The sequence below is a fragment of the Orbicella faveolata genome, unplaced genomic scaffold, assembly GCF_042242905.1.
Source record: "Orbicella faveolata isolate gen_17 unplaced genomic scaffold, um_ofav_v1 contig_1, whole genome shotgun sequence".
NCBI classification, from domain to species: domain Eukaryota; kingdom Metazoa; phylum Cnidaria; class Anthozoa; order Scleractinia; family Merulinidae; genus Orbicella; species Orbicella faveolata.
The window spans coordinates 26,860,004-26,881,694 of NW_028301536.1; the positions used below are offsets into that span (position 1 = coordinate 26,860,004).

The 21,691-nt window shown below is 37.5% G+C and overlaps 1 protein-coding gene across 1 annotated transcript; it reads right to left on the reverse strand.

The window, feature by feature from the left end:
• Positions 1-391: 391 nt before the first annotated feature.
• Positions 392-20,620, reverse strand: LOC110061795 (adhesion G protein-coupled receptor L3-like). Its single transcript, XM_020768648.2, has 24 exons — positions 16,248-20,620; positions 15,818-15,894; positions 15,681-15,726; positions 14,667-14,968; positions 14,186-14,321; positions 13,322-13,570; positions 12,402-12,439; positions 11,585-11,788; positions 10,657-10,843; positions 10,173-10,325; positions 9,873-9,963; positions 9,606-9,708; positions 9,177-9,229; positions 8,733-8,862; positions 8,529-8,632; positions 5,923-6,028; positions 5,167-5,317; positions 4,319-4,385; positions 4,161-4,227; positions 3,242-3,327; positions 2,442-2,568; positions 2,174-2,215; positions 1,653-1,772; positions 392-1,551 (listed from the first exon to the last, which is right to left on the reverse strand). The coding sequence occupies exons 2-24, from the start codon at positions 15,866-15,868 to the stop codon at positions 1,369-1,371; spliced, it is 2,796 nt and encodes a 931-aa protein (XP_020624307.2). The 5' UTR covers positions 15,869-15,894; positions 16,248-20,620; the 3' UTR covers positions 392-1,368.
• Between the last annotated feature and the right edge of the window lie 1,071 nt (positions 20,621-21,691).

The following is a 21,691-nucleotide window of genomic DNA, read 5'->3' on the forward strand; positions in this document are numbered from 1 at the left end:
GGGAGCAGGGATGGCGCAGTAGTGAGATCGCTCCGTACCAACGTGGCTTGGGTTCGATTCCGGCACGGAGCCACACGTGGGTCGAGTTTGTTGTTGGTTCTCGCCTTGCTCCGAGGGTTTTTCTCCGGGTTCTCGGGGTTCTGTAACTCGATAACCTCGCGGTTCTATTAGCCTTCATGCACAAACTATAGACCATTGTCACCTTTAATTGTTATATATGTATCTTTTTTTCTTTTTTTATGCTAATATTGTAATTTCAAAACTGTAAGTGCAAAATAAAGTGAAGTTGAAGTTGAAGTTGAAGTTCCTCCCTCCACAAAAACCAACACTACAAATTTCAATTCGACCAGGATAGGATTCGACCATGAAAACCAGCTAAGGTTGATGTGGCTTCCTCTGTAAATTTGTAATTTATTTATTTATTTTGTTTATAATTAAACATATCTGTGAAAATGTACAAGGCATATTTATTCCTCGATTTATATTTTATTCTGTTTCTCTTTTTGTCGTCGGCACAACCGCTGGTTTTAGTCCATTTTCGATTTGTGTTGCAGTTGGCCCGGTGACTCATCTTTGCCGATTTCTTCGAAACGTTTGATCAGAAACCAACTGTTTCATCCTTGCCTATTTTGGGTCCGCTGTTATGAACACCTAAGTGAAATGTCCCTAGTTCTTCCCTTAGTAGGCTTATGCGTATTGCCGTGCTGCTATTTTACTGAAAATACTTTTAAATGGAAACAAATGTTTCCAATTAGTAATAAAAAACGGTAGTAAAAAAATTGCTTTCTAGACAAAATCTAACTAGTTACCAGGTTCGGTGAAGCCGCAACGCGATTGTTACAACGAGACTAAGGCTTGAAAGAGAGTTGAGAGGCTTTTGCTTATAGCACTTGCGTTTGTCTCAGCTCTGTTGTCATGACTGCACGTTAAAATGACAGTCAACAAGGGATGGACCATCATTTTTCTTGAAGAGGGTCTTGCGAATGAAAAGTGACAAACTGATCGTGCAAAAGGAGCCACCTAAAAGAAGCATATGGGGCAAATCGAAACAAAAATTCTAGCAGGATCTGACACTCCAAGAAAGTTCGTAGCCAGAAATGTTCTTTATTAAAATATAAAAAATAAAATAAAATTTAAAAAAAGGAAAAGAAATGTTCTCCAACTCACCCTACCCCGTCAAAAAAATGATGGTCCATTCCTAAGAACTGAAGAAAATCCTACGCAGTCTAAAGTAATATTAAACCAATAAGAACTGAAGAAACTGGCGCCCAACTCCATTCTTGTCCTTGCCTGTTTCGTTAACTAAATATCGTTGTCTATAATAATCCAATAATTTTTATTCTTCATGAGGTATTTTGTGTTCTAGGTTTATAATGATGTTTTTCCCCAAGCGACTTTCGACGGAAATTCCGGTTGGTAAACTTTGTTGACCGCACCGTTATTATCTTGGGATTTCTGGGTGACTTCAGTCAAACGAACAGTTTGTACTACTTTGATACGGTGATCAACCACTGTAGTCCCGGGTACTGAAAAAGCTTCTTTCGGCGAGAGCTGTGACAAATATAGACAAAGGGAAATACATTTTGAGTACCGAGAGATGTTTTCTGCTATTGTCAATTATGCAATTCTTGAAACAAAGGTTGTGTTCTTACTCTGTGTGGTTTTTGGTGGTCTTCTGGCGTTTGGGCGTTCGACCGAGCCTTGCTGACTATTCTGGTCACTTGCTGGGTAATTCGTCTCCTTCTCAAGATATTTCTGAAGCCGGCCTTGACCTAAAATGTCAAATGATACTTATAAACACGTTTGTACACTATAATCTCTTTAATTTAGAGGTTGGCATGAGAGCAATGATATTATATTCTACACGTTAAGTACCAAGACTCAGATGAAGAAGGTGAATCGACGTTACGCCAAGAAGCACTTAAGTTAGTTGAGTAAATACATTTTTTACCGACCCAATCCTGATTCGTGGAGGAAATACGCTGCATTTCCTCTTTCAGAACCCTTTATCATCTTTTCAGTTCTTCCCTCATAGTGGCAAGAGGGAAAGAACAAAGGTCCTTTGAGCACGGTTGCCGGAAACATATATATCGTGTTTCATTGACTTTCTACATTCAGAGGTTTGTACCTAGCTCAGTTACATCGGGGTTACATTGTAATCTAACGTAAATACCTCTTCGTGAACGACACACTGGGAAAAAAAGAGAAACACTCCCTACGATAAAAAGAGAAAGAGAAAGGTATGGTTAAAAATAACTGCGACATCGTACAGCAAACAAACAAAAATGCTTTACAGGGTAATACAGACAGCATGTACGTATACTAGAGTGAGTTGGGTAAAACCACGAAAACTGGCCATGTAGATCAATAAACCCTAGTTCGTAAAATACTTTGAGTTCCACCAGGTTCTCTTACCGAGCTACCAAATATTTCAAACTTACTTGAAGTGAGTTCAATCCAACAAAGAGATATTGAAACACTATTGTGTCCTGATTGACGGCCAAAAGTCCAAAGAACCAACTCAGCCCGAGCAGAGGTACCATCAATAACGAGGCGCGAACAGTAACTCTGAGGAGAAATAACAAATGTTACATGATGATCTAAACTTGTAGTTATACTTGTGTACATTTTTTTGTTTGGGCTTTGTTGAAGATTGCATTGCATGTGTGAACTAAAAAAAAATACAGAAAAGATAAGAAAAAGAAAGGACAGAACAAAAGAGGCCATAGAAGAAAGGTCGTCGACGTAAATCGTGGCCGAAGACTCTAGAGAAGGAGATGAAGAACTGGGTCTGGAAAAAAAAACTGTGGCGATTGACAGGGCAGCTTGGTAGCAACAATGCACAACTCAGTTCTTCAGTAAATGAGTGGTGGGCAATGATGGTCAGCTGGGTGGAATCTAATACCATCAGCTCCTGATGCCATACATGGCTTCTCTCTCCACGTTGCGCTGCCGTTCGCACCAATACCGACACACGTCTTAACACCATTTGAATGCTTGGGCATATATAGATGTCCGAAATTAGAAACATACCACTTCTTTATTACTCTAATACGCAAGTTTAAAGATATTATGATTCTAAAGATGTTCCGAGGCTTAGGAGAATAAAGCAAAAGAAATTCATAATTAATCCTTCAGCCAAGGGTGATTCCTTTTGCCATTTTCTCTATGCTTCATCACAAGTTAAAAATTCCATCCTGATTTGAACATTTGCCAATTAAAAGAGATCGCGTATACAAACCGTATTTTTTTCCAATCGCTATGTTTCGAAAATATTCTCGTCTTCGTCAATCTGTACAGAACAAATGCCAGTACGATTATGTTCACCTGTGAAGAGATAGGAGAGTTACAACTTCACTTTAACGTGAATTCAAATACCGATTCTTAACTGCGCGAATCTATCATAAGACCAACGTGATAAGAGCAGTGTTAACCTAATATGGACACCAAAATCTGCTACACTCATAACCAGGTTAGCTTTATGTAAAAAGGGTTATCTAAGGACAGAAATTGGACTCAAGTTGGCCACTGTTCTCAAGTCTGGATGGCTTTGATAGGTGTAACACGGTCAACTGCGGTGGGTAGCGACTCAGTTCATCAGATGCAATATTAGTCTGTTTCAAGCACTAAGATTGTGATACAACAACAGAAAATGGGTAACGAAATATAAGATTGTATGTCTCTTCTTTATTGCTATCTCGATTGTCACTTTGAGAGAGAAGTAACTTTCCCCACAACCCCACTCTTAATATAAGAACCTGGATACATTACATACATCTTTTCTCAAAAGAAACAAATCACTGTGACAGGAGCCAGTTGTTCGAAGGGTTTATAACGCTATCCAGCGGATAAATCTCTATTCAGTGGATGAGTGGTGACAAGACAAACTACGCTATCCACTGGATAACGATTTATCCGCTAGATAGCGTTATACACCCTTTGAACAACTGGGGCCAGGTGTCTATTCATTCCGCTTATTATTTTCCGTAGTGAGGAGGCTATGATGATAAGTTATTTTTATCGCAAATATACGTATATATCAAATATGATAAATTTACAGCAAACTGAATATTCTGAGGAGGAACTACATCTTGATTACCGATGGGGCCTTCAAAACATATTTTAAAGGAATTCACACAAAAGGAAGATAAAGCACCAACCGAGACAATAGCACTAACAGGGCCAATGAACGACCATATTGTACCAGATGATACGGATAGCCAGCAACTGCAAGAAAAGGAAGGCAAGAATGAACTCCACCTCTTGGAGAAAAGGTACCTATGGCATCACCGCTATTCAGAAGAAACGCATATCTTACTGTTTCAGGGTTCCATACTCGTTGAACATCGCCGCAAAAGTACTTCCAACTATGACCAATGGTAGACCTAAGGAAAAAATGGGAAAGAAACTTGTTATGTATGTCAATCATGTTTCCATCAATGATGACACATAATAGCGCTGTTTCCCGGTGGTTCAAAGAATCGCTCACGATGACATGCTTTGTAACATAAGTGTAAGCTCTCTTTGCAACCCGAAAAGAGCGACCAAAGTACGGCTGTGAAGCAAGGATCCTTTCACTTGGTACAACTGGAAATCGTGACGTACACGGTTGGGCTCTTTCATTAATTATTAACAATTTCGCTAAAATCACCGCAGGCAAGGTACTACCTTTCTTGTATGTTATTGCAATTGAATAAATCACCAGTTTTGTCTCGAACGGTGACACAAAATGCATGGAAGTGTCGATTAGCGTGTTCATCTACGCAGGACTTCAAAGAAATATGTCTTATGCTTCTTAGAGCAGTTTTTAATTGGGTGTCGTAATCACTCTCGCCAATCACAAAGGACAGACAATCCAGTAAACCAATCAAACCTCGAAAGTAATTAAATGTAACTGATGCAAAGCGCAGGAAAACAATTGCGAGTGAATCACAGTTGGTTTTGGTTTTACCTCTGATTGGATGAAAAAGTTTTTTAAGCCAATCGTGTTGCGTAGTTGATGCAAAACCAATTAATTTTCGACACTCTAATGAAAACCACTCTAAACAGGGTATGGAATTTACTTTATCCTCGCCCCTTAAAAAAGCTTCTATTTTGTTTCAATCTTAATTCTCATGTAATCAAGATTTATTGAATTTCAGATTCGATTTATTAAAAGTCTCTTACCATACGCTAAAGCATAAGCTACTCGTAATTTGTTTATTGGTTTGAAAACCGTTTTCACTCTCGATAGGAGATGAATTCCTTCCACCAGCATCCACATGAAAGAGGCCAGGAAAAAGAAATGAATGCTAACTGCAACAATGCTACATATCATCTGCAAAGAGAAACTCAACATGTTAATGCACCAGAAAATCTCAGAAATAAATAATTTTCGAGGGATGTGGTTCTATTCATTCTTTCATTCATTCATTCATTCATTCATTCATTCATTCATTCATTCATTCATTCATTCATTCATTCATTCGTTTGTTCGTTCGTTCGTTCGTTCGTTCGTTCGTTCATTCATTGAACATTATTAGCTCGAGGAAAAGAAACAGTTGTGGAAAGTGTCGAGGACACGTTTGAACCAAGTATTATTTATTTGAACGGTTTCACGGTAGTACTTTCTTGATGGAAGACCTTCTTCCTCCCCATCTCCCCAATCGTCCTTTGTTAAACGTATACTGACGCTTTCCTATTCTAGGAAATTTTATTTCTGGTGGGCAACATTAAAACTGGCGCGATCAGTTTGCTTTTCATGCTACTACTGGCTGCATGCTACTTCAGCGTTTTCAAAGTCTTTGGACAAAAAGATCACCAGCGTTGACCTCGGTGTTAGTAATAGACGAAAAATCATGAAAAAGTACAAGCCAGCATTGACATAAGATTTTACTCTTCTGTTCGCAGCTGACTAGGATGAGACAACAATCGGTCTTTTACCTTGTGACCAGCTGCATTTTCCACTCCAATTAGAAACACTAGATGACCAACTGCAAGGCATCCAACTAAGTTGATATGGATTTTAGCTTTAGTTTCCTTAACTTTCCTGAAACAATTGAAGAATTACTGAATAGCTTTCTCGTTTAGCTTAGCACTTTTATCCATGCTTTTTGTCCTTGTGGGTGGGGCAAAGAACCTAGTGGTTCATCCATATCCCACCACTGACTGCGGTATCTCAGTGCATTGTAAGGAAAAGGTAGTATGTCTGCTCTTTTCATTGGATCTGGCTCTCAGAGGGGTGGGGATGGGAGAAGCAACTGGCTCTAAAAGAAGACATTGACGTAGCGGTAACGGGTACCTGACAGCTACAGAAAATCATAATCAGGATGACCATTAAGTATTCGCTCGGACAGCTCTGTGATCGTGAAAAGTTTTTGTGGTGATGACAAATTTTTGTTAACGCCATTCTTGACACTTGATTGATTGGAAGAATTGCCTGGCATCGCTATGTCACTGTTTCTGTCAGGTTTTGCTTTCCCCGCCCTTTAATCTAAGAAACCGAAAAGACTACGTACAAAGACAGCTCATTTCTCCTTTAGTCACTCACGAGAATACAAATAAGGGCACAGATGCTGTGAAATAACTTTTCAATCGTGCGTGATATTGCAATGAACGAAAACGCATCACACATTCTTTCAGTAGGGCCTTTTACTGGGTTGTTTGTTGTAAAACTCCTCTGTGCCAATTACAACTAACTGCATGCATGCCCTCTCAGCGTGCGCGGAACAAACCACTCATTTTCAGTCGATTCATGCGCAAGCGGTTGCACGGCAAGTTTTATTTCCTTCCATTTCAACAACTATTCATCGGAATCATCGCCACACCAAACCAGCAAAAGGAGTGACACAGGTAAACGAGAGAAGATACAATCCAGTTCAATACGGTTTCAGACGAAATTGACTTCAAGCCTTATTGCAGTGTGAGTGCAATTTTGAAATTTGAAATTTCATTTGTCATCGTACTCTTCTCAGAAACTTTGAATAATCATCTATGAGGTCGAAATTTGAGTAATTATAAATTGAACTTTTACCGTGGTACAAAAACTCGTCGGCGCATTGAACAGTTATTCTATACGTCCGAGTTTCTACGAAGTAATAAAAAATAGATATGGACATCTCAGTTTGGTCTACATGAAGTAATCGTATGAAAAGGCGCCAAAATGTGGACGCGGTGTACACTTGAGTTCATCAATGAAACGTGGGAGATTGAAGGCGAGCAAGAAAGAATTTTCTCCCGAAATATTATTCCCACAAACTCCTCGAAAGTCTTCAATACGGTGGGAAAATGTTACAAACGAAGAAAGTTTTACACGAAGATCCGAAGTAAAAGGATTGCTGAAAAATATTTCAAATGAAGCAAGGGTTTACTTGTTGAAACATCAGCTCAGTGTTGAAACGATACAAATCTCTGAATAGATCAAGTTAACAGATGCCACTACAGCATAAAAGGGCAAGACCCAAATACAAGGTAACAGAATTTGATGAAACTGCTATATAGCTTAATTTTATGCCGAAAATCCATTTTCCCTTTCTTCTTTGCTGTTTACCTTCGGCTTCGCCATTCAGTTGCCTTTGTTGTACATGTGCAAGCTTACATGTTTCTCATCAAACAGTACGAAGCTGAGGCCCGGTTCATACGTCGCATTTCTGCCGTGTCGAATTCAATTCAACGAATTAAATTCGACAGAAATTCGACGTCTGAATCGGCTGCCGCATTTCTGCCGCACGTTCGACTGGTCTTGTCGCATTATCCGACAGAAATGCGACACCGATTCAGACGTCGAATTTCTGCCGTGTCGAATCTAATGCATACATTATGTTAATGTTTAAGCATGCGTAAGTGTTTTCCCGCCAAAGAAAAAGAAGAAACTTGGCCATTCTTGACAATGCAACCTGAACATATTGCAACACATACTGCTCCGTTGTCAGCCTTCTCCTTCTCGTTCTATTGGCGGACAATTTTTTGCAAACTTTAAGTCCTTCGTCGCTCAGTATTTTCGTCCGCCATATTGAACACTGTACGTTTAAAACATTTTCCGCTGGCCGACATACGCGACGGTATAAATTCTGAATTAAGTGCGACACAAGTGCGACACAAGTGCGACGTATGAATCCACAGTCGCATTTCTGCCGCACTTAATTGAATTGAATTCGACACGGCAGAAATGCGACGTATGAACTGGGCCTGAGTTGATTATGTGACTTGCTGTGGCTTTTTGTAGTATTTGGGATGACATTTTTCATTATTTCCTGAATTTCTTTGGTAAAAAGCTCACCAAATGTGCTGTTTTCAGCCTTTTTTTTTCTGACAGAAGGTCAAGGGTTGCTTCCTTTCGGCGAAATAGCTTCAAGCACAAAGTGACACAAGCTGGCCCCATTTCCACCGGAATTTTCAACATTTTGTTTAGGCTATCGTTTGCACATTTGTCCCAAAAAGCTGCGTTTTCTTTCATTCATGAAATCTTAGTTGAAACTCTTAAAATGCAAATACATTATCCGAGATTGAGATTATAATCATTATGGCAACTTTTATTTTTGATTACTTACGCCAACAGGATGAATGCCAACAAGCAGAGTATCTCTGCAGCCAATGACAGCGAACATCCCAGGTAGGTCATCCATTTCAGAACATGTTTGTGTATCCCTTGGGTCTGTGGTAAAGTATCATGAAAAACATAAGCCTTCTCTGCTGAAAATTAAAGCAGGGGTTGTAAAAAAAATAGCAATACTGCTCAAAAGTGCTACACTCACTTGATAGTCTGGATTCACTTGAACAAGTAAAGCAAAGTTGGTCAGATGTGTACACTGACACGTAACTTGTGACGTGTTGGTTGACAGCACAATACATCCGTCAGTTGACCAGGCTCCGTTTGGTGTCTCACTAAAGATTTAGAGTCAGGGAAAGATTTAGAGTCAGGGATTCAAAATAAAGGGAATTAATTCTTGCTCCATAGAATCTTCATACTGAGAAACCTCATAGCATTCATTGAATAATTCGGCTGCATGAAAATCAGGCATTATCTCGCTGAGATGACCAGGTCTCTCATGTCAATCTTGTGGCCGGTGATATGCATGGATTCTATAAGATATATTGTGAACGGAAGCGACAAAAATAATCACTGAATGGAATTAGAGCTCTTGATAAAACTATTTTTTGTTACATGCCTGGTGTATTTTCAAAACGTTATAACTTACTCAATACTAAAGTTCCAAAATCCACAGTGAAAATTTTTCACTTTCCCTGGCTTCTGTAGAGAAAAAAATTGTAGTCATGTGCAGTGCTTATCTCCCGCTATGTTTCTGACCTTTAAGCAAATAATATGGCTCATTAATGAAAAAATTTTGAGCCCACTTCGATTAACAATTTTTATCAAAACGCCTCTTGCTTTTTTTTTTTTTTTAACACTAGCTTGCTTGTAACTTAAGGCTTCTTCGCCAATGAGATCTTGTTTTTGCTAATATCTAAAACCCATTCCAGGTCTAAAGGTACATCGCTTATATTGGGACACTCTTGTAGTAGAAATTTGTTAGAAATAGAAAGTTTCAATTATGTCACCTTAATAATTTTATTAAAGCACTCCAAGTGTAAAACATTTGAGTGCAAAATGTACATTTTTTACTTACCCGTGAAAATGGCTTAAAAGTCAAGACAACAGGGTTTTCGTTAGAAATTAACCCATCAGGTTTCACAGTCAACGACATAACGCGGCTGTCCACCTTGACAGTCCTACACACAGGAAAAAAAATGCATTCAGTCAACAACGTCAGGCCACCACTGTGTAACAGCAGCAGCAGTACCAAAAAAAACAAAACAAAACAAAAAACAAACAATAACAACAACAACAAAACAACAACAACATCAACATTATGAACTTGAGAAGTACTTCTTACTCTAGCTTGACGTTTCCCTTGGTTGAATCAACAGCAAATATCCTGTGCGCGTTTTTGTATGAAACAAATGACAATTGCCATCGCTGATTTTCTGTGTATACAAGGGAAATAAGTTCAGGACCACTGCAATAAGTATCAATTAAGTGCTTTAATGACCTTTTTAGATAACGTACAGTAGGAAATGGTAAGTTATTCCCTACATGTATTCTTACGATATGAAACTAACACGCGCTGATTACGTTAAACCATGTCGAATTGTTTTCCTTCTGGAAGTTGAGCGATATTTTTTATGAAGCTTACCGTCCAATAACGATTCAGGAATTATAGCACTGTCCATAACGTTGCTTGATGCGTTACAAGAGTAGGATGAATCATTGTCTGGGTTGCATCCTTGAATGGAAGACAACGTTATTGGAAAGGATCTCTTGTCGACACATGACTTCGCAATAAATTCTGCAAAACGAGAAATTAATTCATGTCAAATGATTTTCTTACTTAGCAATTGTTCCATCTTTATGTTTCAGTTCTTTTTAGTATTTATATATTCATATATTTGCGCCTTTGTCATTTTAGCGTTCTGATAGTAAATCAAATGATAACCAGTGAACAACTTGTAGAAATCATTGTTAAACGTGGAAATCAAACAATTTATCTAGAGAGTCATTCGCTTTATTGAAGGCTCTCTATTTATTTATGAGTGATGTATGATGACAAATCCATGGGTTTCAGTTTGAAGCTAAAAGTGAAGATTATTGACAATTAACGTAATTACAAAATTACTTACTGATGTTCGAGAAGGAAAATGTCCTTTTATTTTCCGTTTCATTGTCACAATCCAGATACTTGGTAAATGCTACACCAAATTCCTCTACTACCTTCAATAGCCTACTCAAAGTTGTAGAATTCTGAAGATTTCTCCAGGTTGGAATATTGGTTTCGTTAAATAATGTGCTTGAGAGCCCTAGATATGTCTACCAAAAAGGAAAATAAAACAAGAAATTTGAAAACACTAAGGTGGAATAATAGTGCACATCGTCATTATTGAAGAATTAAAAAAAATCGGTTTATCGCTTTTAAAGGCTGGTTTTCACTAGTCGTAAGAGGGCTTCCGATCCAGTGAAAATCGAAAATCGGAGTCATAAGCGGAGTCATAAGCTCGACGGAATCGGAGTCGGAAGAATCAGAATGTTTCCATTTCTTCCGATTCCGTGTGCGACTCCGTCGCTTATGATCTCTTGAAAACTAGATTGTCGGAGTCGGAAGTAGAAGTGCAAGAATCAACTACAATTTACAAGGCCTGGAATCGAGCATTGTGATTGGTTTTTTCTTCCGCTTCTGCTTCCGACTCTGTCAATGTAGTTTTCACTGAATCATAAGCGACGGAATCATAAGCAGGATCGGTGTTTTGCTTTTAAGATCTGGTGTGTATTTCACTAGATCGTATCGCTCTACGCTTATGCAATTGTAATGCGCTTTTGACTATTTTTATGGAAAAAGCGCAATATAAGCAATAAATGTTTGTGTTGTTGTTGAATATGACTCCGACTACGGCTCCGACGCTAGTATTGAAAACCAGCCTTAAGCCACCCCGCTCGCTCCCCAAGACAGTTTTTATTTTCGAAGATGGTTATTTCGTTTCTATTTCATCAAATGGCGATTAAATGGCGACGCTTAGTCGTGAAATATCAATGTCCTTTTTTGAATCTATATACCTTGGCAAACAGGTCTCTGTTTTGTTGAGTAGCATTCCTTAAGAGCTCGTTTGGTGTCACATTCTCAAGAAGCCTCACTACGTCGAGAATGTCCTCTGAAGACATTTGAGCTGTTGTTTCGTAAGCGTTTGTCAACTGAGAAAAGTCTGCTATGTACTCTGAGATATTCAGCTTCTCTTCTCTTTCATTTTCTCGCTGTGCAGGCTGCAAGCAAATACCGTGCATGTACAATTACGTTATATCATTGGTGAGGTGTTAAACACTACTGAGACAATTTTACTTTTCCTTGCTTAAAATTGTGATAAGTAAGAACTCTTGGTAATTAGTTATCAACTGGGTACGAGGGTCGTACTGGGAGAATATAGTGGAAGGTTTCTCTGCTGAAAACCCATTACTCACTACTCTTAGGAAAAATACCGCCAAAAATATTTAGATAATCCCAGTGCGCGTCTTACCAGGCTCTGGCCAGATAATATTCTTGAAGTATCGGCCAGTTTTGAAAAATTTTTAAAATTAAAAAATGTTACCACGACTCTGCGGTTATCCGCATGATGAACACAGTTCCTGCCTACATGTGGTATGCAATCACTTCTGATATTTTTTTCGATTGTCAGTGACACACAGCGCTATAGCTAAAGCACGAAAGTCTCAGATCAAAATTCCCTTCCCTTGTTTTCTTTTTTGCAGCATGGTGATAATAAAAATGTTATTGGCAATTTGTGCTTTCTTGGTTTCTTCGCTGGCATACCTAACCATCTTTCAGTCAAAACTCCTAAAAACATTCCGTTTTGATCGACTTTCTGATTTAGTCACTTACCGAACAACACTCGATTGTCCTGGAGGAGGTCTTTGTACCTAGGAAAATGCATGAATAAGTGCAGTTAAATTCACCATAAAAGCATTTACTTAGAATAGAACAATAACTCCTTATTTTTCCCTTGAGATGTTTTATTGTGAGCCTATAAACATTTGTGAATCTATAATTTATCTACCACAAGAGAGGGTATTTGAACATCAGGTTTTGACGAGCATCAAATTAAAAATTAAGAAAAAAACAAAGAAACGACTGTTTAAAGTCTCCTGGTGAAACAAAGAAGACGACGTTTAAACTGACAAGAAAGGTTTACAAGAATACAAGATCCAGATCATCTCAAAGGATATTGCCAGTCAACTCTCGTTATCCGAGATAGAACTCAATTTGTGTCGTGTGATCGATAGGGTGAGGGCAGTTCTGAAAGGAACTGTTGTTGTTGACTGACGTTTCGAAACCTAAGCGTAAGCTATGTTCAGAGTAAAGTGAAATGTGCCTGTCAGTTGATGATGCTATAAGTTTGGTCCGTTGAAACTAATTGGTCAGTTAGTGAGTCATAAGCCGGTTCTCTTTTAGTATATAAGTTGCTGGTAGTTGTTGAGATCTCTTAAGAGGTGTATGTTCTCGGTTTCCAGAGTCAATCGTTCAGAAAATTGTTTGTGCTGTAGGTGAAGCCTTGAGCAAAGTCCTAGTCGAAGCAAATGCAATCTGTGGTGTGAAATAAATGTTCAGCAATGTGATTGTTCACATCGCCATTCTCGTCGGTCGTATATAGGAAGCCTTGCAGTCTTAACGTTGGATCTTATATTTAGAGAACGACTGAAAAAACAACCAAACAAAGAAATAGGCAAACAGAAAAGCGAAAGCAAATCAAAAAACTATTCTGAAAAGCTGATATCATATATGTTAACGTTAAGAATTCTTACAAGTTTTTGATACTTGTTGCAGCTGAAAATGCCTGAGTACGTAGCAAGAACTTTTCAGTGTGTCATTGTAGCCGCTGAAATCTGACTTCAGGGCTGATTCATAATAACATCGCCACAGCTTGATTGGTGAACTTTTGCCCCTGTCAAATCTGGCTCTAAGGTCACCGGAACATCTTGCGTTGGACACATTGTTACGAAGTGGTCCATTCCTACACCACAGATCCAGTCGCCTTTCTGAGCTTTTGCATGCTGTTATACGGAGAAACAAGCGTTAATATAAACAATCTTTTTTTTTAAAGTCTACTAGACCTCCAGGACCAAAACAAATTTAGCTTAAACAATATTCTAACTGATTCTGTGACATCAAGCTGTTTCCGAGCTTACAAAGCAGCCGCAAGGAACATCTTTGCAATCACCCTTGCATCATTATTGAGAAAACTACGCTCCAGTATTGGAATAAAAATGCTACCATCGCATCCAGTGTCGAATATTTTTTTTCAGTACAAAGGACGCCGAGAAGCATGACTATGTCGTCATTTCGACACGCCATTGGCTATGCTTTTAAATAAAAGATAACCCTACAACCAGGAAGAGCACATAAATGCTATTTACAGTTCGAACCTTGTGTTGGACAATGTTTCAAAGCTTAGAACCTCTGTTGGGAGGAAATATCACTGTATTTTTAAGAATATGTTGTTGAAAAATTCTGCACGTCTTGTAATTTTTAGTCTTTTCCAATCTTGGCCAATGAGGTCTATCCACTAACAGCGAAAGAACTTTAACCAATTGCCTTAGAACGGCAATGAAAATTACATTAAATTATTTTAAAAGAAGCTCTCTATGTTAACATAAAACAAAACTTACAAGCAATATTTCCTTGTATGTTGAACTGAAGACAACTCCCCTTATCCCATTTCACAGGATAGAAACGAATATACTTTGTTGTCAGATGGAGATGGTGTAAAGATATGTTACATTTGTTCCCAGCTCCTTGAAACACCTGAAATATGAGGAAAGATTTTGTAAGTTATTCACTGTAGGGCCGACAGCCTTGCACCATATATAATACAATTTAAAAGGGGTCGGAAGGAGAAAAACTCGGTGGCAAAGCGGTTTGCTTACTTCGTTGAAAGACTGAATGAAAATCATTTCATTCAATTTTCATTTAGATGATAATTCTTTAAGTTGAAGGCGGGTGGGGGCGGGGGGGGGGGGGGGAGCGGTATAGTACTTGTTGTTTATCGTCAAAGAAGACAGAGAAGTGAACTCACTATATCCACCTACTCTGAAGGCAGGCATTCTGACCAGTAGGAACGAACTATAAACATTACAAAAAAACAATTACCTTCACTTTTCCCATCTCACGGTAGTAGTCCCAGAAGTGTCCATTATAAGAAACTTTAATCTTGAAGTTTGTGTCTGTAAGTCTTGAAATGTCCGTCCACGTGGTGACCGCGCACACATCGTAAAAATATTTCAACTTTATCTCAAGATATTGGTTTGAAGACGAACGTGAAGGGCACAAAGTTGTGTCGAGAACAATACGTCTTTGGAAACTTCCTCTTCCTTTAGCACCAACTGACGTGACTTCATCTAATATGACGGAACTGTTTGTTGTTAAGGGGTTTGACTTACAAGCATAAAGATCTGTAAAACAGAGAAGCTCTAATGTCTTAGTATAATGAACTTTTTATGGACCACTCCATGAAGTGTATGCGAAAGCACAAGTTAGTGAGGAAAGCAGTGACTTACGTATAACCACAAGCCCAAGCATGGGAAAATCGAACATGACTACAGCTAAACTTTTAATTGATAACTTTCGGAGTATCAAAGGCTTGCTAAAGTGTCTTAGTTTCTGATGGTTTTGCAAGTGACTGTGATATATTGACTGCAAAAAAAGAAAAAAAAATGGTGTTCTTCGCGATATCTTTCATAAAAGCTTTCAACAACTCGACATCAGCACGACTACGCTTTGAAAAAATGTTTAAAAGTTATTGAAGAAGCATGGATGATATTAATATTAAGTAATGAGCAATGTTTCAGTAATAATCCTTTCCTCCAACGTCGAATCCGAGGCGAAACGTATGTTCTTAAATGTTTATCGCTTGTTGACGAATTGAAACTATGCCAGTGTCTAAAACATGTATACCACGTCTGTTTCATAAGTGTGTAATTTATGATTTCTTATTTGCAGTGAACTCGTAGCCAACAATATTTTTTGTACTCGGATTTGGAACGTGATTCTTTAAAAAAGTTTTTTTCCTGCGTCTGAGGTTTAAAATTAATTTACCAAGACGCTTGGATTTATTATTTCTACACCTTTTATTGTTTCTTTTTGCCCTGCAGCAAATTACTTTACCTCCAGGCTGTGGCGTCGCTCCTTGTTTACATACTGCCTCTTCCTCCTGCAGAAAGAAACCATTGACTCTTAAAACTGTTTTTTGCATGGTTAAAAACTGACCATTTGGCTTAAATGTCAAAACAAAGCCATCTTACACTCCAATTTGTTGCAAAAATAAACATTATAAGCCACTTTAGTGCGCCCATCGTTCTCCTTTAGTTCCGCCTCAGCACTAAAAAAGAAAAAGACTGACGGTTGGTTGATCATATTAATGATAGTTTACCGGAATATTAGCCTGCATATTGCGGTCTATTTTTGTCCTCAGAATTTGTCTTAAAGATTTCCGCAATAGGATATACATTTTTGTTAGCGATTTGGCCATGTCCTTGTAAATTTTCACCTGAGAAACGACAAGCATTAGACACTCTTGGATCAGACTGCGTAACCATCTTAGCATAATTTCTTTCTGTTTTGGGAATTATGAAGAGGAAGAACTCACAGGACTCATAGCTCAATCAACATCATTAAACCTTAAAATACTTAGTCGGTTTCTCGCCAAAAATAATAAGCGAGGAACAACCTAACCTGAAGATGCAAGTAAGGGCTCGGATCTTCTGAATCAGAATGAATGGAACGGGAAGTAATACAGTTTAAGATCTAATTAATTGCGTGCGGAAACATTCTAGTGAGAAATGAGTCACGTATTCGTTATTCATGATAACTATCACGTCCGTGTAAAGCACATATATACTCTAGACTAAGCCCAGTCTTATCATCAGATTGCATAAGAACGAGCGCGCACCAGACTATAAATCAATTGTTAATGTAAAATGATCTGACTACAATGGCTCTTAGCATCTGAGAAGATTAAACAATGCAGTTGATGGGGAAATATGTTCGGGAAAAAATTCACTTTCCTTCACATCTAGCGGAGGTCGTATTGATTTTCTTTTGAAATAAAACCGTAAACTTCATTGTCTTATTTCGAAGTAAACGGGAGATAAATTTAATGGCAAAGACATAGGCCGTAAAGAAAACTAAATGGCGAAAATTTTATAACTGCTATTGTTACCACTTTTTATCCATATGTCAAAGTAATGGATAAGTAATGGATTTTTAACCGCACATGACAAATTTCGAATTCGTGCCTTTCATACGCATTATACTCCCTGCTTCCTGCTGAAATTGTTAGAAGAAACAAAAAAAAGAGAAAAAATAAAACCAAACGTAAGTTTGTTCTTCATTTTTCTCTACGCCATAGGTAAAAGTTCCTGTCATTTAAATCTTCTCTGATCAATTTTAAAGCTTAAAAGCTTACCATATATGCAAATTACTCTTCTTTAATGCCATCTAAGTATTTTTTGTTGGAAGTCATCAATAACTACATGACAGAATTTCACGAATAAACAACTTGAGAGTAAATAGAGGCATTGGATATTTGCATCGTCATTGTTAACCTAACCGCGTTTCTTTTGAATTTTTGGCAGTTTTGGCAGTTTTTAAAAGAAATAATTAAAAAATAAGAACATTCTCAAATATTTGTCATTGGAAAACACTAGAAGTGAATTTTGTCTTTTTCCTTGTCTAGCCTTGTGTTTGCTTTTTACGAGTAGTTACGTAACATATCCAAACTTAAACATTATATTTGACAGAAAGAGATGAAAAATATACTGCATTTGCATATAAACTGTAGTGCTAGCAACACTGATCTTCGTACTAACTGAATAAGTGAACTTACCCATCACCTCTCTCACCCGCAGGTTTTCACCTTGCTAGCACCAAAAGGTGTTACGACACTTCACTCTTGGCTCATATGATTTTGCATTATGCATATAGTAGATTTTATGTCAAACGCAGATGTAATTAATTGTCTGTATCCTGCCAAATGCTATTTTAGTATTTATGCAAAAGAAACATTTAGAGCATAAAGTGGTTGAGTATTAAGAATTCACTGCAACAAATAACTTTCATCCATAATCTAGAAGTTCAGAACATCGAACTAAGTCAAAGAATCGTATACAACAAAATAATTCCGAAAAGCGTGATGAGTTGCTTTTGAGAGATAGATTGCCAACTTTATCCCAGGTATCAGATTGGAAAGATTGAACGCGAACGGCTTCCGGATGTCGTAAACTGGGTCCGTTTCTTGCGCTGCAAAGATTTAGATTGCCATACATACATACTTAGCAAAACAACTTAAGCACTTGCCACTTGTCTACAGCTTCGGCCTGCGCGGCAAAAATGACTAACATCTCCTAAACATAACTTGTTTGCTTATGCAAATCAGTACTTAGTTACTTTTTGGACTTTTAGCCTTCGCCGAATATAAATTTAAGCACCCACATTAATATTTTTTATTCCTCGCAGATGAAGGAAGATTTAATCTGCGTTATCTCGAAAGAAACCTTTACACCAATATTTTCCATTAATGAAGATATCAAAATACCCCTGAAGAAATATTCTCTATACTGAGAAATATACTAAACAATGAGAGAAAAAGCTACTCGAAAGTAAAAATTCCCAGTTCTTCAAACAGAAGTCGAACCCAGTCTGATAACTCACCAAAAAGTCACCGGTTACCCGTGAAAGCTACGCGTATGCCTTCATCCGTACAGCTATTATCTTAAAAAACCTCGATACTTCAAGGTTACTCCACCAACTAGCAGAAACATTGAATTGAATGGCAGGCGTTTGTGAGAAATATGTTTATTTTTCTGACGTTACCTCTGTTTTGACGATCGAGGAAGCCCCTCAATAATACCAAGCCGTACTTCTTTTGATTTCGTGACTTTTGGTGATTTCAGTGACAAATGTTACCAAATACGTTTAGTGGAACAAATTATATATAAAGATGACCAATATACTAACAATACATTTCACTTCATTTTTCACGTAAGTGAAAGACAAAAAGATAAAAAGACACGATAAAAAGGTGTTATATAGCAATGTAACGAATTCTTTTACCCCTGTAAATGAAGCGGATCAATACAAAACCCAAACGGTTAGCACGTAATGTATAGTCGCATGTACATTATGTTTGTCATTGGGATTTCACTACAGCATATCTTCTTACCTACCAGTAGCTTTCCACACATGACATTAAAATGCTCTCATTATGTGGGGTATTTCATTGCTAAATTTTTTTTCTGTTTCGGTTGTAATCTTATAAGACTAATACGGAATTTTCACTAGTAAGTCAATGAGCTTAATAAATAATAATAATAATAATAATAATAACAACAACAACAACAACAACAACAACAATAATAATAATAATAATAATAATAATAACAATAACATTTGTAATGCGCAAATTTCATAAAATGTTCAAATGCGCATATGCGCAGTAGTCTCCATTTGGTACGAAAATGTGCTAGGATATTTGTCCGTGGACATCTGTTCCGAAAAGCGAACAGTTTTCCGATAGCGTGAGCTTTGAGGAACAGACAATGTCCAAAGACAAATATCCGTGCACATTATCGCGCCGAATGGAGGCTATTGTGTTTATTATCCTTCAAATATTTTTTGCAACACGCGCAGTTTTGAAAATTGGGGAATATATTCCCCAGTTTTAGCTAGGGCAGTTTTAGTCAAGTAACGTGTTCAGACTAATCGAGCGCGAGCGAAAATATTTGATCGATTATAATAATAAATATACAGAAGTTCAATAACTAATATTTTCCTCAGCGGAAATAATCCGGAAATAATCCGGAAAGAGTCCGGCGATGGAAAGGAAAAATTATACGATAAACAAATAAAGAAGTAAAGAAGTAAGAAATAAAAGAGAGAACGAAAGGTCAAATGATTGAAAGAGAGAGAAAGAGAGAAAAAAGGAAAGAATTGAATGAATGAGCGAATGCACTAATTAGTGAATGCACTAATAAGTGAATGAACAAAGAAATAAATAGCCAAATAAACTGATAAACTGATCGCCAGAAATGATAAATAATGGAGAGCGAAGGATTTAATGAATCAAAGGGACACAGTCAGCTTTAGGACCGCGCTGACCTGGACACTAGTTTTCTCACTTTGAAAAAAGTTCATCTCAACCTGAAATCAAAGTACATTTAGAAATCTGCTTCAATCTTCGCAGTGGTTTGCTTGATTTTCAATCGTTTACTGAAAAACCTGTTTTTGAGTGTACTTTTGCTCATCCTATGATATTATTTTTATCATATTTGGTTAAAAACAGTATGGATTGCGTCTCTGAAATGGCATCTAATGCGCATGTGTGCCAGCTGACTGCACAATTTTCAGTGGATGTCCACGAAAACGTGCTAAGCTCAAGTGCCTACGGCCAGGATCCTCCACAATTGCTTGACGTACGACGACAGAATGTTCGCAGGAAATGATATATATATATATAAAAATCGTCACCTTTATTATTCCGTGACTTCAGTAACTCGCCTTAACTGAATCCAATTGATACATATTAGAAATACGTGTTTTGCAGTAACTCGCCAAGGGGAGTGGGCAGAGTTTCTCAGGTTCTTCGATCTTTTAATTTGCTCTCAGTTCCATTGAATCTACTCATATAAAGATGCTTGCAAACAAAGCCAAAAAGTGCACCATTATAAGCCTTGGTCGTTCTAGATCTTTTTTCCTAGAGTGACATATTCGGGGCATTACTACACAATGAAATAGGAATCTTTGTTGAACTATATGACACGAGGGAAGTGAAAAAAGTGACAAATTATTTGGGGCTTGAGAGAGTTTCTCCGAGGAATTAAGAGTATTTCTGAGTGTCAAATAGATCTCTATAATAGATATACCAAAATGAGACAATGTAAACAACATGTAGACCTCGAATATTCGTAATGTGCAGTTTTTTCTTTGGCCAGTTCACATACAAATCTTACTACGTCGGCTCTGAATTTACGGGCAGCAAATTAGAATAAAAATAAGTGTGCTTAAAGAAATACGTTGTTCCTCTAACAATCTGGTAGAAACTAAACCAATACATACCCTGCCTTGGAGAACGGCGAGAATGACTTTTCCTAATCGAATGAAGAGGATTAAGGTAACAAATAGGAGATATTCAAAATTATTTCCGGGCCGGCACGTCACGTACTGTATGTCGTTTTCATGTCTTGCAATTGCAAAAGACTGATGGGATAGCTTTCAGAGTAAACCTAGAGGGAGACTTTCACCTGAAAGTTATCAACAATTGTCATTGTTATTAAACAACATAATAGCAATTAACTCCTCTCTATAAATTTGGATTTATGAATAAATTTATTCACATTTCGCCTTTAATTGTCATCTCTACCACCTTATGAACTTTGTTTAGTCATCATATAGGTAAGGAGTTTATCATTCTTTCATTTACGAAGAGCGTGGAACAACAAGTTTTAAATGGCAATCCTGAAAGCTACGCTTGTATATTTCTGATTGTGAAAGGTGAAATTTGTTAAACAGTAGAAAATGAGCTGATATAATTTTTATTATTTCGAGCCCATACCATCTGAGAATCCCTGAGGCGATATTAGAAAATTAAAATCATCAGGAAATCCGACGGATTTAGACAAATTATAAAAGACTCTTATCCTCATTCTGGTGCGTGCTAATTCAAAAAAAAAAAAATGAATAACAGTCTAATGAAAAATTAACACGACGTAAAACTAGATGAATCTGTAAAACAATCTGATACAATATACTACTGGTAAGAATTTTTTTGAAAACATACACCTAGAAGTAGTCCATATTCCCAAGAATTATTCTTGCAGAGCTAGATGAGAAGTTCGAGTTCCTCAGAGAAACGATAATACAGAATATCAGTAGCTTTATGTGAAAGATTTTTCTGTGAAACCTAACATGAAACATTCATTAACTGTAAAGACAATGTACATACCTCCACCAATGAGCAATGATCTTAAAACAAACCTGATAAGTTAAAACAGCAGAGCTCGAGGTGGTACCTGGACTTGTATGTCTTCTGGATCATATGTGGTCTGTAATCACAATTATTTTTTCCAAGGTATTCCATTGCAGGATCTCTTTGTTTTTTTGAAGCCACTGATTTATATCAG

Excerpts from the sequence above, each read along its gene's own strand:
- LOC110061795 (XM_020768648.2), bottom strand. The coding sequence starts at position 15,868 with ATGGGCGCACTAAAGTGGCTTATAATGTTTATTTTTGCAACAAATTGG. Across the intron at positions 9,230-9,605 it reads CTTTTAAGCCATTTTCACGG|AAGCCAGGGAAAGTGAAAAA; the intron begins GTAAGTAAAAAA and ends TTTTCTCTACAG. Across the intron at positions 4,228-4,318 it reads GAGTATGGAACCCTGAAACA|TTGCTGGCTATCCGTATCAT; the intron begins GTAAGATATGCG and ends CTTTTCTTGCAG.